Source organism: Brachyhypopomus gauderio, chromosome 12, assembly GCF_052324685.1.
Source record: "Brachyhypopomus gauderio isolate BG-103 chromosome 12, BGAUD_0.2, whole genome shotgun sequence".
In the NCBI taxonomy this organism is placed as follows: domain Eukaryota; kingdom Metazoa; phylum Chordata; class Actinopteri; order Gymnotiformes; family Hypopomidae; genus Brachyhypopomus; species Brachyhypopomus gauderio.
In genome coordinates this window covers 6,028,872-6,047,329 of record NC_135222.1, presented here as the reverse complement: position 1 = coordinate 6,047,329, position 18,458 = coordinate 6,028,872, and the positions used below count along the sequence as shown (strand labels likewise).

Sequence of the window (18,458 nt, the reverse complement as noted above, 5' to 3'; positions counted from 1 at the left end):
AACACTGTCATGTAACCATGGCCTTTAGCATTGCCAAACAACAACGATGCTTGATTTACTCAAACACTCAAATGATTTAAAATGACTGCATGTTGACATCGATAGGCTGTTTAGATGGACTTTTCTAACATTGCTATGATACACACGCACACGCACACACACACACACACACACACACACACACACACACACACACACACACACACACACACACACACACACACACAGTTATCTTTGGTGAGGACCTAATCACTGGCTGTTCTCCTCACCTGTCTTCTATTCTCTTTCCAATTAAAGCCCTCCATTAGAAGTCTTTCTTCAGCTGTTGGAGCTCTGAGCAATGTTAATGGGTCCCACTGTTACCTATTCCATTTCTGCTTCTTAGGATTTCCTTTGTGTTGTTGCTTGTCAGTCACTGGACTCACCACCTGTTCCTCTGGTTTGCTTATGATTCTACCTGTCTGTTTGCAACTGTATCCTGCCAATCAAGACACAGGCACTGATCTATGCATGTTTACATGCACAAATGCTCAAGTGTGAGAAGGAGTTGGCCGTTTATTAAAATACTTCATTAATGTATGTTAATTTGGACACTGTAATCTTCACAAGCTCAAAAAGTTGCATAGATGATGTGGAATGTGGGGTTTCAAAGTATTTTCTTCAGAACAACAGAAATGTGTTTCTGAAATTGGGGTTTGATAGTGTTTTTCTTTGATCTTCAACCAAGAGCCTGAAAACTTTGAAAAGCTCCAGTACCATTCTTTCATACAGAGATTTAGCAAAAAACCTACAGTTTGATCAAGTTTCAGTATTGGAGAGACTTTTAAAATATGCAGAAGATCTCATGACAGCAGACTGTTATACAACCCAAATACATTTGCCAAGGGTATTGTTCATTATCTTTATGCTTTGAGACATACATGGAAATTGGCTTTCTGTGTAACTTCAGATAACAAACAAGCTCAGATATGTGGATCCATTCAAGGCCAGATGTGTGGACCTATTCAAGCTCAGATGTGTGGACCTATTCAAGCTCAGATGTGTGGATCCATTCAAGGACAGATGTGTGGACCTATTCAAGGACAGATGTGTGGACCTATTCAAGGACAGATGTGTGGACCTATTCAAGGACAGATGTGTGGACCTATTCAAGCTCAGATGTGTGGACCCAATCGAGCTCAGATGTGTGGACCCATTCAAGGCCAGAGTTGTGGACCCATTCAAACTCAGAGGTGTGGACCCATTCAAGCTCACATGTGTGGACCCATTCAAAGCCAGATCTGAGGCCCCATTCAAGGCCAGATACTTAGACCCATTCAAGCTCAGATGTGTGGACCTGTTCAAGCCCAGATGTGTGGACTTATTCAAGCCCAGAAATGTGGACCCGTTCATGGCCAGATGTGTGGACCTGTTCAAGCCCAGATGTGTGGACTTATTCAAGCCCAGAAATGTGGACCCGTTCATGGCCAGATGTGTGGACCTGTTCAAGCCCAGATGTGTGGACTTATTCAAGCCCAGAAATGTGGACCCATTCAAGGCCAGATGTGTGGACTCATTCAAGCTCAGATGTGTGGACCTGTTCAAGGCCAGATGTGTGTACTCATTCTAGCCCAGATGTGTGGACCCATTCAAACTCAGATGTGTGGAGCCATTCAAGCCCAGATGTGTGGACTCATTCAAGCCCAGATGTGTGGACTCATTCAAGCCCAGATGTGTGGACCTATTCAAGCTTAGATGTGTGGACCCATTCAAGCTCAGATGTGTGGACCCATTCAAGCTCAGATGTGTGGACCCATTCAAGGCATTCATATATATATATATATATATATATATATATATATATATATATATATATATATATATATATATATATATATATATATATAATGTTTACTTAGGATTTTACAAGTGCAGGTGTCAACCAAAAGCTGTAATTGTAATACCCATTACATTAAAATAGTATATATTAATATATAATTACAATTAAAGCTATTTTGCATTGTCTGCAATTCCTTGTATTTGCATATATACTATGAATTGGGGGTGTCTCTATATTAGGGGTTGCTAAGCAGCTAGCCATAGCCTGTTAGCCACTACTAGCAAGGATTCTCAAGTATTGCCAATGATATATGAATTAAGTTGACCATTTAATTAATACTAGATTTTGTACCTTACCATTAGAGCTCAAATTGGAGATTAAACATTTGGGACACCAGCCAGATGATTCCTCCATATTTCAGTCTGGAAAGGACAAAAAATGCTACTTTTCAAGAGGAAAACATGGAAAAAAATTTAACTAATTGTGCCATATTGTACCATATTTTAATTGTATTGTAAAAAACAACAAAAACAACCTACTTGTGTGATTGTGATATTTGTTTCAGTGACATTTCACATTAACTAAACAACAACAACATAAACATCCATTGTTTATCTCCAAGTATAACTTGAAATTGCTGGACATATTTTTGTTGTTATAGGATAACCCAGCAAAGAAGATTATTAATAACGGGCTTGTTCCTGTGCTGTTGCTTTTAAAGTCCTGTCAAATTAAAGACAGGTGGTTTCATCTTTGCTTGGATTACTGTGTTACAGCACAAATATGCACATATGTGTACAGCTGCCTAAATGTTGGGCAGATATTTCTTGGGCAGGTGCAGTGAAAGAACCACCATAATGAGGCAATTACAAACAAGCTGTGGAGAAAGGCCCACAGCAAGGATCTGATCTGGGCTGGTTTGATGAGAAGAACTGGGTAGTGAGTGAATGAAAAAAAAGTCAAATAAAATGATAAACAAGAATACTGAGGAGTATGCAGGTTGTAAACAATGTGCTTTGGTCTCCCTGGGTTAGGCCTGCCAGTGAAGGTTACTGCAATGGATATGCTATTTAACTGCAGCTTATAAAGATTTATTGTAGATTTGAAAATTTGGTGGGACTTGTATGTAGTGCTGTGTAGATGTTTTGAATTGAGTGTGAGTTTAAAATAAGTTTATGTTGGAGAATTTTGAAAGATTTCGTGGCATTTGACATAATTAATTAATTGTTTTACGTCTGAGAATCATTTTTGTTCTGTTCTGTTAAATATGATGTGTATGCAGTCTACCATGACTACAGGATGCTTTGGTTTATTGGTCCATAAGACTTTGGTGATCTATATTATGAAACTTAGATGTAGATCTTCTGTAATTAAATGTTGGACTGGCAATCCTTTTCGAGTGTTTGATGCTTTGAGAGGTGTGTGTGTGTGTGCGTGCGTGTGTGTGTGTGTGTGTGTGTGTGTGTGTGTGTGTGTATGCATATGTTTTGACTTATACTTGGTCTCTGGAGGCAGAGCTTCGTAATGAAGCTAATTAGCAGATTTAAAGATATGCTCTAGACAGGCATACGTGAATAGCAATAAGTATGTTTGGACCAACTTCTACACACACACACACACACACACACACACACACACACACACACACACACACACACACACACACACACACACACACACAGAACACCTCTCAAACTACAGACAAAATAAATAAATAAACAGATAAAAGCATTATTTTGACCCAAACAATATTACCCAGAAGACACTTGGTGTTAAGAGGGGATGTGGAGTAGCTGAAACACCACTCCCAGGGGCCTCTTGTAGGAAGTAGAGAATAAAAGATGTGTAACCCACAGGAGTGCTTTTGCCAAGACAACACATTCTGTGATGAATGACTTCTGCACACTTTTACTTCTAACATGAGACTTAACCCTTGTTTGGAGTGTGAGTACTCTTGATTGTCTATGCAAGTGAGGACTGTAGTTTGCTAGTGAGTACTGTAGTACTAAACACATCAAAGTCTCTTGTATTTGCATTGCTGATTTATCATTTGCAATATTTGTTTAAATCTAGCAGGGCATAAATGAATGCTGCAAGAATAAAAAATACGTTTAACAAATACGTTTAATATCACTGAAAAGAAAAAATAAAAAGGACTGAATAAGCACCAAGTATTTTTCCAATGTCACTGATGTGATTCAAAGTAAAATACAATCAAATGTATTCATTCCACATTTCTGTTTACATTAATAGTAAACTATTCCACTCACTATAGGTAAAAGAGAAATGATTGATGCACACACAACGATCAGGATTTACATCACTGTAATTCAGTTCACTGAATGGCATATCCATTACCCCCCCACCCCCCAAATATTTTAATAACCTCCTGAATATTTTAATAACCTCCCAAACATTTTAATGACCTTATAATGGCTACATAGTTTGAATTTTGGAATGATTAATATTAAATTCGTCCAAAGTATCACATTATAGCCTTTTGATTCTTTGCACTGACCTGAGTCAGTGTGAATCAGTGTGAATCAGAGTGTTCCTACTTTTACACTGACGCTTGCACATGCATTTTCATCCTCATTTTCCAATTTCCTATTTCTTCTGTTCTTATATGACCACTGCATGTTCTATTGTAATCCTGGTATGAATTATATACAATATATGACTACATCAATTATGGACTTTAAATCCTCTTGTCCTGCTGAGGCCACAGTTAGCTACCAATATCAGTCCGTTCACCATCCAAAAATCAAGTGAACATTGCTTTACCTCCTACACAAAAATCTATAAATACACAGGCTGTGTTACTGCGCAGAATAAAAATACTATATAACATTCTGAGTTTGTGCATCAGCATAGGGGGTTCTTGCACAAAAACAGTATTGACATATTTCAAAGAACCCAAAGCTCATCACATAAAACATTATTATCTGTTTACATGAGAACAGATGTGCTCCTGTATTAATATCTGTATATATGAAAACATTGGCACTCCTGTGTTAATACCTGTATGAAAGGATATGCACTACTGTATTAATGCCTGAAAATATAAAAAACACATGCACTCCTCCCAGAACATATAAAGCAGTTAAACTTGTCAAAAAAAGCCTGCATCATTAACAAAGAATCGATAAGTGGAGATAGAAGAAGGAGAGACACCCATGAGAGAACAGCAGAGAGACACAAGGACCAGGAGACTTGTCTGAGAAGAACAAGAGAAAGTCTGGGAAACCTACACTGTCGGTGTGCTGATGATACAGGTACAGCCATGCCTTAGTCCACCCTGCTGGACAATCCAGACTCAGAGAGAGACAGACAGCAACCATTTGCCTCTCATTAGACAGATTTCCTTAACTCTGTCCAGCGCTGCAAACACCTGCATTAGCATGTTCCAAATACGACGAGATAGGTGTCGTGGTCCAGCCCTGTTGAACCTGTCACTGCCGCCCATACACCCATGGAACCAGCCCTGAAACACCGTCACTCTCCTTTGTGTTGGTACAGTACTACACTTGTTTGTGTTTTGTTTTAATTCAAGAAGTAATGATTTTAGGATTACTGTACTTCTTGACTGATGTATTCATTACATCTACAATCTGACCTGACCATGAGCACATGTACAGAGGTACACACACCATCTGCATAAACACAGGAGAGTGATTTAAAGAAGTCTCTCAAAATGTTACATACATGTATATATATATATATTTAGACACGCAAATGTGCTTCTTACCTGTTCTGCAGTTTTTTCACTTGAAGGGTGAAGAGAAAGACTGAGAGACATAGAGAGCGAGATGGAGAAATAGAAAGAGAGGGAGAGTGAAAGAGAGAGAGAGAGACAGGACGAGAAAGAGGGAGAGGTAGAGCTGTGGATGACAGATGAAGATCTGAGAAGTGGTCAGGCTTTGCCTGCCCTCACTGACGGCGGAGTGGTGGAGGCGAGCGTCTGTGTGGGCGTGTGCAGTCTGCCAGTGAGCTGACACAGAGAGCACTGAGCTTCACCACTCAGCTTTCTCTCCCATCCTCCCTCCTTCCTTTCTCTCTTCTCTCCTCTCTCTCTCTCCCATGCTCCCTCTCTCTCCCTCTCTATCTCACGTTTGCACTCTTTTAACCTCTCCTCTCTTTCTATCTTGCCCTCTTTCTCTCTCTCTCTCTCTCTCTCTCTCTCTCTCTCTCTTCTGAATCTTCTGCCTTTCCCTTCCTAACATAATTTCAAGCCATTTAGCTCCATTTAACACAAACACTATGGGCACTTTTAGGGCTTTGAGTAGCTAAATGCATTGTGGCCATTTCAGTTTTCTCATTAGATCATTGTCTTGTATTGTTCTCATTATATTGTACTGTATTATTTCCATTAGAGTAGATCTGGAGGTTATAAGATGTGATGGACAATGCCGAATGTTCGGGGTGCCAGAAATGACTCTTGTTAAAAAGAACCCCTGGCTGAATTGCTGAATTGGGGTCAGTTTGATGCAGCCAAGACTGCAATTAATGAGAGGAATCTGATCTCAGATCTGCTCACTGGGAATCCCAGCCAATCTTTATTGGGCTAGTGAGAGAAGTCTCACCAGAGGGAGCAATCACAGAAAAAGAGAATAAGGTCACCACAAAGCAGTCCTGCATTGGAGTGCTGTCTCCTGCCTGTGCACTTCAGTGACCTTCCTCTGACACACACAGACAGCCAGACAAACCAGAAAAGTCAATGGTTTAGGAGCTATTGGACATGCTGGAGTATTGTGCAGTTGACATGGCAATGAGTGGAGTGGCTAAGTAATAAAGTTGTGACGTCCTGCTTAAAGCAATGGTTGGACTTTAGACAGGATGGAAATGTATTCCTGTCATCTCTATCGTAGGTTCAGAGAATGCATGTTTGTGTGTGCACACGTGGGTTTGTTAACAAAATTCGCTTTAATGCTCTTTACGTTAATCCAGATTATACCAACAAACTACAGCTATTCAGAGAAGAACACTCCTCATGTGCCATAAAGATCCACTACACATTTAAGGCCCCCAGACTGCAGTTTGCTCTTCAATAGCCATTATCAAGCAATGGAGTCCACATTAATGCTCTTCAGAGACACACAGAGCTACATTATTAAAGCCAGCTGGAGAGACATGTGTCTTTCTGTTGTTCTGGTCCATCTTGCTTTCTATTGAGCTACTGAGTAGCCCATGGGTTTAAAGCCTCGACTGTCTTTCATTGATGCTAATGTACTCTGGGCTTCCATGTCATATAGATGCGGTTCCAGATTTCCTGCAGCCATGGGCAGTATTAAAGGAGAAAAAACTGTCTCAGCCGCAAAAAACAGGAGCACCAGAGGAAGAGATGATCTGTATTTGTTTTCCCCCTTTTTATACAAAGGCCACTTGATTCTTACTTCTCAAATGTAAGGAAAAAAAACATCTATATATTATAGACACACACACACACACACACACACACACACGCACACACACACGTTTATATACATATACATACATATGTAAATGTTTTTGTTTCCTTACATTGCAGGTATAAATACTGATTGCTGTTCTTTTCTTTTTTTTTCAAAACAGCACATCAATACTTCTAGATAAACCTGGACAGTTTTTGAAAGAACTCAGCAAGGAGATTGTTCCAAACATCTTGGAGAAATAACCACAGATCTTCTGTGGATGTAGACTTGCTCAAGTCCTGTAATCCCAGACAGACTTGATGATGTTGAGATAAGGGCTCTGTGCATCATCAGTATCAGGACTCCTTGCTCTTCTGTATGCAGAAGAAGGCTCTATGTTTGGGGTCATTATTCTACTGCAGAATAAATTTGTAGCCAATCAGATGCCTCCCTATTAGTACTGCAAGACGGCTAAGTGTCTGCCTGTATTACTCAGCATTGAGGATGCCATTAATCCTGACCAAATCCCCAACTCAATTTGCTGAAATGCAGCCCCAAACATGGGCAGACCCTCCACCATGCTTCACTGTTGCCTGCAAACACTCATTATTGTAGTGCTTTCCAGCCCTTTGGTGAATAAAATGCTTTCTGGTACAGAAAATATTCCAGATTTTGACTCTAGAGCACATGCTTCCATTTTTGTTTCTCAGTTCCTGTGTTTATCAGTGTGCTTGAGTTGTTTGTCCTTTGGAGGTTTGGCTTTTTGCCAGCAATTCTTCCATGTAAACCACTCCTGGCCAGACTTCTCCAAACAGTAGATGGGTTGGCTGACCACCACTTCTACGGACCAGTACACACAGTACTTTGTGCACACACACACACACACACACACACACACACACACACACACACAAGCACACCTTGCAAAGTGTCAAACACTCCAACAGTCTTGCCAAACCTACATAGAATAACACACACACACACACACACACACACACACACACACACACACACACACACACACACACACACACGTCCGAAACGTCCTCTTTCTATATATATTGAGAGACAGAGAGAGAGAAGAGAGAGAGAGAGAGAGAGGGAGAGAGAGAGAGAAAGAGAGATTACCATTAACAAAGTTGATTTAACCTAATAGCAATGAATAATAAATAATGTGGTCTGTGGTTGCTTCCTTCAGCTGTGTGTACTATATATGTATGTTTTCATTTATCTGCAGTGTAGTTTTACATAATGAATGACTGACATGGTGTCAGATGCTCATAATGTGGTCCCAGCTCTCACAAAGCTGGAATGACCTTGAAGAGACTGCTGCTGCTCTGTGGACCCTTTTGTTTGACAATGCTGTCGTTTTATTTAATAATCCCAGGTTTGAAAGGAAGTTGCCTATTTTATGTGACTGTGAATATTAATTAGGCCAGTCATGTGGATGAGACACAACTGTATGAAAGGCTTCTCACTTTTGGGGAGAAGAACACTGAAATATGGTGTAAATCAAAGGGTTTGTGAACAGTGGTCAAACACAACCAGTACCTTTTAAATTATGCCTGATTGCGCACTAAGCTATACTGATTACACTAGTTCTCTGTTAAAATAGAACAGAAATATGCACCAACCCTTCACTTACCTATTAAGAGCTTGAGAAATGTTAAAGTCTGATCTGCAAAACTGAAGAGTAAATTATGTAAATGGTTTATTTACACGTAGCCTATCGTGTTTTGTTAATTTCGATGCAACTTTTGCTAGATCAGAGTGAAGCATTTTGCATTTTATTTGACCTTATGTGAAAAGAAAAAGGAGACTTGAACAAAGTAAGATTATCTAGCTTGTCTGCGCCTTTGTTTCTTATATTGACAATCAATATGCTATACAATCACGAGCAGAGAAATAAGTTTTCATACACTACAGACCTGTTTTGCTATGGAGCAAAGAAAAATGGTAAAAGATTTGCTTTCGTCACTTGCTTGTGATTAATTTTATATTTAACACTGCCATCCAGTGGTTGTTAAAGATGTTCGCCAAAACCTTACGTCAAGTTTTAATTCATGTTTATTTTGAAACAAACAGCATGTTATACAAGTCAAAAGAAAAATAATTACCGCGATGTGTTTTGGTTACGTGGATGTTCGACGGTATGCAGTAAAAGTCCGTGTTTAAGACCAACGCGCAATTTATTGACACTCCCTCGCAAGGGTGTCGCCCTGAAGGCTGGGAGGAAAAAAAGTAGCTAGAGGGAAAGATTCGCCATCCTAGTGGCTAACGGTTCTGTTTCATTTCCTTTGATGTTTAGCTCCCTAGCTAGCTTAAAGTTGTTGACTCAATAGATTTTCTGGTTGAGCTGTCGTGTAGGGGATGCTGGGTGTGTCAGACATGACGGGCAGGTAAGTAGCTAGCGAGCTAAATGAGTTGTTTTCGAACTTCTTCGCTGTGTGTATCTGGGGAAGCTACTAGCTATGTTAGCGAACGAGCTAGCAAGATTCATTTGAGCTGACATGCCTCCAAGATTTTATTTCTTAAGCAACGCATTACGAAATACTAGCAGGTTAAGCATGCATTTCGTTTTTTTTGGCAAGTCAAGATAAACTGATCATAGTTGTGCCGTTTTAGTCGTCTCGCTGTAGCTATTTTTCAGACGCATTCCTTAAGGCTAATGCTAGCTGGTTATACGGCTACTTAAACACCGCCTAGGACAAAAATGCCATAGCCAGATGTGCACATCGGGGATTGTAGCAAAGTTACGTCATGTACGGAATAACGTGAAATATTTTAAAAGAAATGCTGTTTGAAGTTTATTTAAGTATTTGATTAACATGGGAAATCGGCTATTGTATAACGCTTTCATTGGAATAGCTTTTATGCCCCAAAATTTACGTTAGCAAATGCTAACGTTGTGTTATTGTGGGAATAGTTTTCAGTGCTTTGTGAAGGTTTTCGTAGCTAACGTTAATATCCCGGAGCAGTTTGCTAGATAAATTCTCCATAGTGGTCGAGTTTCTTTTTCTTTTTGTCAAAACTCTTTAAATTATTTGCTCACAGTGTGCAGAATAGTCAAGAAAAAAAAATCAAGGATTCTTTATTTTATCAGCGTTCACATTTAGACTTGTACATAATTAGTCATAGAGCATTTATATTGCATCACTTCTAGGGTTTATATAATCTACATATTCAGGCCACCACCACCCTTGAAGTGACCACCCAGACCAAACCACCACCCAAACACACAAACATATTTGCTAAGACAGACATAAGGTTAAATTTGCTCACACTTCCACCCGGATGTTTCAGGCCAACTGCAGTGCCATCTCTCATGACTGTGTTAAATCTCTCCTGTGTGTCAAGAGTGCAAGTACAAGAAAGGGCTTTTTTATATGCTCTGCCCTCCACAGAAAATGCTTTTCTCAGTTCATGAACACATTTGCATTTTCAGCTGCGTATACACACTCAGGAAGTCGTGGTGAGTGTTTTATCCAGCTATGGGATATGAGGAATCCGTCTCCGCTGTGGATTACCATATTAGGGAACATGTCGTTACAGCTGTCTTTATCCTGAGGCTCATCTTGCTACTGTGATGCTATGGGAACAGCTAAGGGAAAAAGACAGAAACTGTAACAGTAGGTAGTCCACTTCTTACCCTACCTCTGATGTTACACTAAAGAAATCTGGGAAGGGAATCGCAGAGTCACTAGAGACATAGTTGGAGTAGTTATTTGCTCGTTTGAGGAAGCTTTGACAGTTCCAGGCCAGGTTTAACCAGAGATGTGAGAAGCTTTCAGCCATACCACAGACCAGATGGCCTTGTTCAACATTTCATACACTGGCAGATCTCAGTTCTCTGGGCACTTATAAAGATTCTGTTAATTAATTGAAATGGTGTGTTTGATAATTATTTGATCATTTGGATTTTGACATGTAGTTTAATGAGGCTGTAAATTGGCAGTTTGATAATTGTTTGATAATTACTCAATATTTATTTCACAATTGTAACAGCCCAGAGGTTCACACAGGATTTTAGAATGTAGTGTAATGAGTAATTGATCTCTAGGTGTGCATCATAATTAACATACAAGTAGATTCGATTGGGCTAGGCTAAGGATGTGCAGCTAAACCCACTGTCTATGTCCCGCTGCTTACTGGGGACACTCACACATGAGAGGAGTGTAGTCAGACCACACCACTGCATTGTAATCAGTCAACTATGTGCCCAGGCCTTCCATGTCCCACCCAGTGACCAGAGATGTGCCTGCGATCATTTCTTTGCAGGAAAGTGAATGCTTCCTATGTTTTGAACAGTACTTCAGTTAATGCATATTTGTAGCATAGCCTCACCTCAGAATTCTTAGTAATATGATTGCAAATGTCTGTGTGCTCAGACTTGCGTAAACAGACTTGCATAATCGGGACTGGTTATGAAGTTTGTCAAGACAGGGAGGTTTGGTTTATTTTAGCTGTTGTAACTGCAGTCCTAAAATGTGCATGTTGCTTTAGATTGAATATTGAAATATTGCGTATTTATCAGTTGTATGTAGTTTGCATCTAAAGTTTAGTTTAAGCTTTCTAGTTTGTTTGAAATGAGAGTGGCTCACACACAACTCTGAGCCATTTGTTGATGTGTTTTTACAAACTCCCTTGAGCTGTAATTCCCTTTGACTATAGATTTTTACCAGCTGAGTAATGGTCTTTAAAAAGTGTTTCACTTGGAAACGTCAATATGTCCTGGAAATAATTTCAACAGTATTGTCCTTTTTCATACATCTCTGTTTCTATTTTGATCATTTCTCTTAATTGTTACTACAGCTCTTTCAGCTCAACCACAACATAGGGAAAATTCAGCAAGCAACACAGAGATAATAGTTACGCAACAAACACATAATGATGTAAAGATCTACAGAGTTTTCTGTTCCTCCCACAGCAACATGGCCAATGCCCTGGCGAATGCCTCCTGTGAACGTTGTAAGAGCGGCTTTGCCCCGGCGGAGAAGATCGTAAATAGCAACGGGGAGCTGTACCATGAGCAGTGCTTTGTGTGTGCTCAGTGTTTTCAGCAGTTTCCAGAGGGACTCTTCTACGAGGTACGCTGAGCCTGTCAATCAAAGTCAAAATCAGAGTTCACACTCTTGGGCTTTTGGCTCACAGGATGAACCGTTGCATCATACCGTCACGTCCTCTTAAATGGTTCGGTTCACAATGATTGTCATGCCATCACGTCTCTTAAATCACTCCGTTCCAAAGATCCATGTGTTGGTATTGTGCTTGGTAATAGGTACCTACATGTGCCATGTTAAATCAGAACGCATGGTTTGTGCACAGCCCTTCAGAAATGACCTTCGAACCCAGCCACCCCAGTTGTAGCCTTGTTATGATGTATGCTAAAGTGCATGCCAGACTAATTTAGGAATAGATTTGTCCAGCCGGCGAGTCCCGCGCTCAAATCATTACTGCTGTGTTGTCTCTGTCTGTAGTTCGAGGGCAGGAAGTACTGTGAGCATGACTTCCAAATGCTGTTTGCTCCCTGCTGTCATCAGTGCGGTAAGACTGTATTACATCATTCATACATCTCTCACATAAACTGGTGACACTTTGGATTCATTCTAATATGGGCCTCTACAGAAATAATCCATTGGCAACACAAGTGTCTCCATGGTTACTGTGTTTATTATATAGTCCTAATAATTATCCATTATCCAAGTGACTCTATTTGTGATGGATTTTTCAGTCTTTGGCAACCCATTCAGTGGGAAAGGTTGCTGCTAGGGTGATGGGTGTCGTTGTCCAAATGTAAAGATGACGGAGTCGCTGAAGTGTTTCGTTTCTACAGGAGAGTTCATCATTGGCCGGGTGATCAAAGCCATGAACAACAGCTGGCATCCGGACTGCTTCTGCTGTGACATCTGTCAGGCCGTGCTGGCTGACGTTGGCTTCGTGAAAAACGCAGGCCGGTGGGTGTTTGTGATGGGTGTGACGGCACGTGCCCTGTGCTTCTGCTGACACTCGCGTGTATTGTAGTCGTCTTTTAAATGGTTACACGCAGCGGCTGGTTCGCTGTGTCCTTTTTATACCTCGTGGATAAAGTCTCCAAAGTTTCAATGTAGTTCTAGCAGGAAAGAATGCACCAACATGTCAGGGTTTGATGTGTGTGTGTGTGTGTGTGTGTGTGTGTGTGTGTGTGTGTGTGTGTGTGTGTGTGTTATATCAGGCATCTGTGCCGTCCGTGCCATAACCGGGAGAAGGCGCGTGGCCTGGGGAAGTACATCTGCCAGAAATGCCACGCCATCATCGAGGAGCAGCCCCTGATCTTCAAGAACGACCCGTACCATCCGGACCACTTCAACTGCAGCAACTGCGGGTTAGAGTCCCGCTTGTCACGTGTGTGTGCGCCGGGCAGTCCCGCAGCCCCGCGAGGGTGTCTCAGCTCAGCCTCTGTTGACCTGCATCAATGGTGTTTTACAGGAAGGAGCTGACCGCTGATGCCCGGGAGCTGAAGGGGGAGCTCTACTGCCTCCCGTGCCACGATAAGATGGGCGTGCCTATCTGCGGGGCCTGCAGACGGCCCATCGAAGGCCGTGTGGTCAACGCCATGGGCAAGCAGTGGCATGTCGAGGTAAGGAGTCTATTTGAGGGGTGTGTGTATGGTGGCCAGAGTTTAATCTTTACCAAATCCCCAGACATGGATTAACACCTAGAGGTTAAGGAAAAACATCAGAACCTCTTTTTTGTGTGGACTGGTACATGTCTACGTGTGTATATTTAGCACATGTTGAAATTTATATTCTGAACTCCACCATATAACCACCTTCTGTTTCTAATGTTTTGAGTATTCAGGCCTGAAGTCTCTCTCCATGTGAATTAATAGCAATAATTAATTTTTTTTTTCATGCCTCTTTGCTCTCTGTGTGTGCGTGTGCGCGTATGCAGCATTTTGTGTGTGCTAAGTGTGAAAAGCCCTTCCTGGGTCATCGCCATTATGAGAGAAAGGGTCTGGCATACTGTGAGACTCACTACAACCAGGTAACACAGCCCTGCTCAGACTCAAACTGCCTGAATTTTTTGCCATGAATTTTAACGACTGTCATAACGTTAATTGTTCACTTTATATATATATATATATATATATATATATATATATATATATATAAAGTGAACAATTAATGTTATCTATAGATGAGTCATTGAAAATATATATCAGAGTCATTGAACGCTTTTCTCTTGTCCATTTCTCCAGCTTTTTGGTGATGTCTGCTACCACTGCAACCGAGTGATTGAAGGAGACGGTAATTACTGACCACTTCTGCTACTCTCTGTCTAATAACATACACACTGCTGTCATGGAGCATCTGGCTTACAGAGTTCTTCTCGTCTCTGTATAAAGTCCAAGTCAAATTCAAGGCTACATGCTCAAATTCAGCTACAAGCACTCAGCCTGACGTTTGCCTGCTTATTGACATTTATTATGTCTTGCACAGACTCGGCATGTTTAACGAAGTGAATGTAGTGTCAAGGACAACACGGATGATGTCTGACCCTGTGTATCAGTCAAATAATTGCTTTGCCCGTTGCTGTCTGTGGTGATGTCCCAGTCACAGCCGCGTTATCCGCTGGATTCGCCCTGTCGGTTATGCGCTGTTGACTGGTGTCCTTGTAGCAGTACACAATCAATCATATTCCTTCATTAATTTTGAAGCATAGAAAAGTTTCTAATGTTCTTTTGCTGCACATACTCTAGTGGGAGATATTACGTTAAAAAGCCTAACGATTTGGTCACATTGTGATTCACTCACATTGTGATTCACTCAGTACGCAGTGTGTATGTTGGCAATTGCTGATGCAGTCACGTATTTTGTTACAGTTGTGTCTGCACTCAACAAGGCCTGGTGTGTGAACTGTTTCTCCTGTTCCACCTGTAACACCAAGCTGACCCTGAAGTGAGTCTCTAACACACACACACACACACACACAGTGCTCACTTGCTTTCTATACTCCTGTGTCCATGTAAGGATGCGATTACATGTCTTGTGTGCGATTACACGTCCCGGTGTGTCTGAATCTCGTCTCTTGCCAAGCGTCTGTATGTTCCTGATCTTTGTCTGTCTCTCTGTCCCCCCCCCCTCCTGTTCTTACCGTTCATCTAAAACCGCTGTCCTCACATTTCCCCGCGTCTGCGTCTGTCTCTGCCCTCCGTCCTTCTCGCTCCCGTCTCTCGCCGGCCCGCCACGGTGGCCTTGCAGGGACAAATTTGTGGAGGTGGACCTGAAGCCCGTCTGCAAGCACTGCTACGAGCGCCTGCCCGAGGAGCTGAAGCGACGCTTGGCTAAGCGTGAGCGAGAGGCTCGGGAGCGCAGGAAGAAGGCGGCCGCCGTCTGTCTGTATCCCTCCTCCTCCTCCTCCCTCTCCGTCACACCATCCTCCTCTAGTCCCTCATCTAGGGACTTTTCCTTTCATTTCTCCTCTTTCTTTCTTCTCTTTCTTTATTTACCGAGTTATTTGTCGCTTGTGTGGCTTGAGTTTTGCACTATTACATTCCTGGTTTTCACTCACAATCATCGATTGATTCCCAGTTTAATATCTTCTGTGTTCTGTGTTTTTTTTCATTGTTGACGTTGATTCTGTCATTTTAAGTGGAGCAGTCATGAGTTTTGTAATTCCTGGGAGTTTTATGGAAATTTTAAGTTGTTTGCCCCATAATTGAACTCTGTAAAACATTTGTGAAAATGTCAAAATTCAAATAATACAGTCTTGAGGTTGAGAAAGTAGTACAAGTATAGAAATATGCCATAAGCCAACACATGTTAAAGCTATCATGTTGATGTTTTATTTTCCCAGAAACAAGTTTGTGGAGTTTGATATGAAGCCGGTGTGTAAGAAGTGCTATGAGAAGTTTCCACTGGAGCTAAAGAAGAGATTAAAGAAGCTTGCTGAAACCGTGGCCCGCAAGTAGACCTCCACACCCAAAGGGAGCAGTAGAGGCTCATGTGGTGCTTCACTCAATGGAAACCATGCCTTTCTATGGCATTCTAGCTTACAAATCCTTTGCATTACAACTTTCTGTGGTACACTGTTCTGCTTTTTGCTGTAAGGCTTCTGTCAGGGACCACTGACTGAATGAAATGACTTGATTTGCTTATTGTTTTCTTGCAAGTTCACGCCTCAGATGTGAAGTAAGAAAGAGTTCAGATGCCTGAACCTCTTCAGTTATCCTGTGTCTTAAATCAAAAGCAAAGGGGTTTCTTTTCTCTATAGATATTTATAGATACAATACCATAAGCCTTTAAATATACTTTTATTTACCGTATGCAAAATGAAAAACTACTGCTCAAGGGTTCTCATGGTAATCTGGGACCTGTAGTCTTCTATGCAGTTTACATATGCAGGTTACGTATTACATGTGCTTTAGTCACCATGGTGTTTTGAATGAACCTGCTAGCAGGATACACTGCTTCTATTATATAGCCTTAAGTGTTTTTGCATTGATAAATTTATTTTTTAAATGTGTATTAAAGTGGTATATCCAGTGGATGTCCAATGTACTGTGGGTGAAACCATTCACGCTTTAACGATTAGAGAGAAGACCTGTGGACACACTGCTTAAGGATATACCAAGTACTTAATCAAATGTCTATAATTCTACCATTTCATTACACTCATAACCAAACTCTGCACTATGCCTTATTGATGGTTTTAAGAAAGTTTTATTGAGATAAGGGCCTAGTGTGTCTTGTGTGTGTTGATTGAAGATGCGTGAGCAAAATGTTGAATGGCTTCTAGCATGACAATAATCACATCTATCACCTTAGTCACATCTATCACCTAATGTTTTATTTTATCCAGTGTAAAAGCATATTCTGTTTCTAATAGTTTCTTTTAAAAGTAAAACATGTATTCCTTTTGCATTATTGAAAATGCGCTTGTTTGTATACTCCCAAATGTCAAGTAGCTGTTGGAGGATGTGGTGAATTCGAGGAGTATTGTCATCTTCATTTGAGGGGAGGAAGGGAGAGTTGCTGTTTAGTGCAGGGGTGTTTCAGCATAGGACACGTGTAGGTGTGGTTCCTCTCATCCACTCGCTGTGTTGCATTCTCCCAGTTTGCTAAACAGGAGGGCAGTTTTGTGTCTGCTGTCAGATATCGGAAGCGAATGTGCTTGTCCCGTGAGTCTGTGGCAGAATGAGTTTCTCATGTATTTGTTGAACTTCCTTCACTCTGCCCATGGAGAATAGGAAGGGTCAGAGCTTACAGAAGACTACCACTGGTCAGGTAGGTCTTGGACCAAAACCGCAGCACGTCAGACAGGACCCTGAGCTGTTGGGTGATTTTTATTTTATTTTATTTTTTTGTCTATTTTGTCAAATTATCAAGTCTTATGATAATTTTTTGCCCCCGACTGTTCTGTCCGCATTAATTCATTCCTAGTTTGGATTTCACATAGAATACAACAAACAGTATTTGTTAGAAATATCCAAAAGCTAGCTTCAGTCATTAAATGTGTGCAAAAAAAATTCTCTAAGGAAAATTATGAACTTGTTTGCATGTTGGCACAATTTAAAATCACTGAGGTATTATTTGCTGTGTGATATGATTTTTACATCACTGATGGTTCAAGTATATGGAATTAAAATATGCACTGTCTCACACGGTTCTGTTTGTCATGCTTCCGTGCTGTATTAGTAATAATAATATTATAATTATTCGTTTATATAGTGCCTTTCTCATATCTAAGGTCGGATTACATTAAGGGAGAAAATGTCATTAAGAAGCTGGTGGAAATGTAGAGGAAGTGGATACGTCTTAAGTTCTGTGAAAGAGGGACAGTCACAAATGGATTGAAGTAGTACATTCTGAATTCCACCACTTGATGGCGCTAATGCATTGTAGTGAGTCGGATGTCTGAAGACATGGTTGGGTGTTTCGGAGATATTCCACGAGATGTAAAGACAAAGGCTTCGTTTATCTCTTCCCTTTTCCTTTTTTGACGGTTTTGTCAGTTTTTGCCTCTGGGCTTTGATTTCTTTGGGGATTTCTCCGTTAAATGTTAAGAGGCGCATCAATCAATTATTTGAGCCTAGAGAATTGAAAAAAGCGAGATTACACTTTGTGATGCTGAGTTGGAAAAGAAATAGTCAAAGCGTCTCCTCACTACGAATGAACCGATGATCAGTCTTTTGTCCTTTTTACTCAGTCTTCATCTTCAGGGGCCAAAGCTCAAGTAGCACTTCCAATTTCCATTACTGCGAAGGAACA

At 40.9% G+C, this 18,458-nt stretch overlaps 2 protein-coding genes across 6 annotated transcripts in view; one reads left to right on the top strand and one right to left on the bottom strand.

The window, feature by feature from the left end:
- Positions 1 to 10,637, bottom strand: part of thsd7bb (thrombospondin, type I, domain containing 7Bb) — a 52,166-nt gene extending 41,529 nt beyond the window's left edge. The window contains exons 1-2 of one of the 3 annotated variants that reach the window (XM_077024619.1): positions 10,492 to 10,588; positions 2,176 to 2,241 (exon numbers count right to left, since the gene is read on the bottom strand). The gene's annotated coding sequence lies outside the window, so the exon portion shown is untranslated. Of the gene's footprint in view, positions 1 to 2,175; positions 2,242 to 5,567; positions 5,855 to 10,491 lie in introns of those variants that run through there. The other 2 variants (XM_077024618.1, XM_077024617.1) reach the window with 2 other exon arrangements.
- On the top strand, positions 9,405 to 17,855 carry lims1 (LIM and senescent cell antigen-like domains 1). Of its 3 annotated transcripts, none has more exons than XM_077024620.1 (11): positions 9,405 to 9,608; positions 12,137 to 12,296; positions 12,687 to 12,753; positions 13,043 to 13,163; positions 13,421 to 13,570; positions 13,675 to 13,825; positions 14,140 to 14,232; positions 14,447 to 14,495; positions 15,071 to 15,146; positions 15,450 to 15,583; positions 16,045 to 17,855. In XM_077024620.1, coding segments are annotated over exons 1-11 (1,032 nt in total). In that variant the 5' UTR covers positions 9,405 to 9,579; the 3' UTR covers positions 16,047 to 17,855. The 3 variants fall into 3 exon arrangements, with proteins under 3 accessions (XP_076880735.1, XP_076880736.1, XP_076880737.1); XM_077024622.1 differs by lacking the exon at positions 9,405 to 9,608 and adding an exon at positions 9,653 to 10,838; XM_077024621.1 differs by lacking the exon at positions 15,450 to 15,583 and having other exon boundaries at positions 9,408 to 9,608.
- The last annotated feature ends 603 nt before the right edge of the window (positions 17,856 to 18,458 follow it).

Coding starts and splice junctions, on each gene's coding strand:
- lims1 (XM_077024620.1), top strand. CDS start 9,580: ATGCTGGGTGTGTCAGACATGACGGGCAG. Junction 12,297..12,686: donor CAGAGGGACTCTTCTACGAG/GTACGCTGAGCC, acceptor CTCTGTCTGTAG/TTCGAGGGCAGGAAGTACTG. Junction 13,826..14,139: donor GCAAGCAGTGGCATGTCGAG/GTAAGGAGTCTA, acceptor GCGCGTATGCAG/CATTTTGTGTGTGCTAAGTG.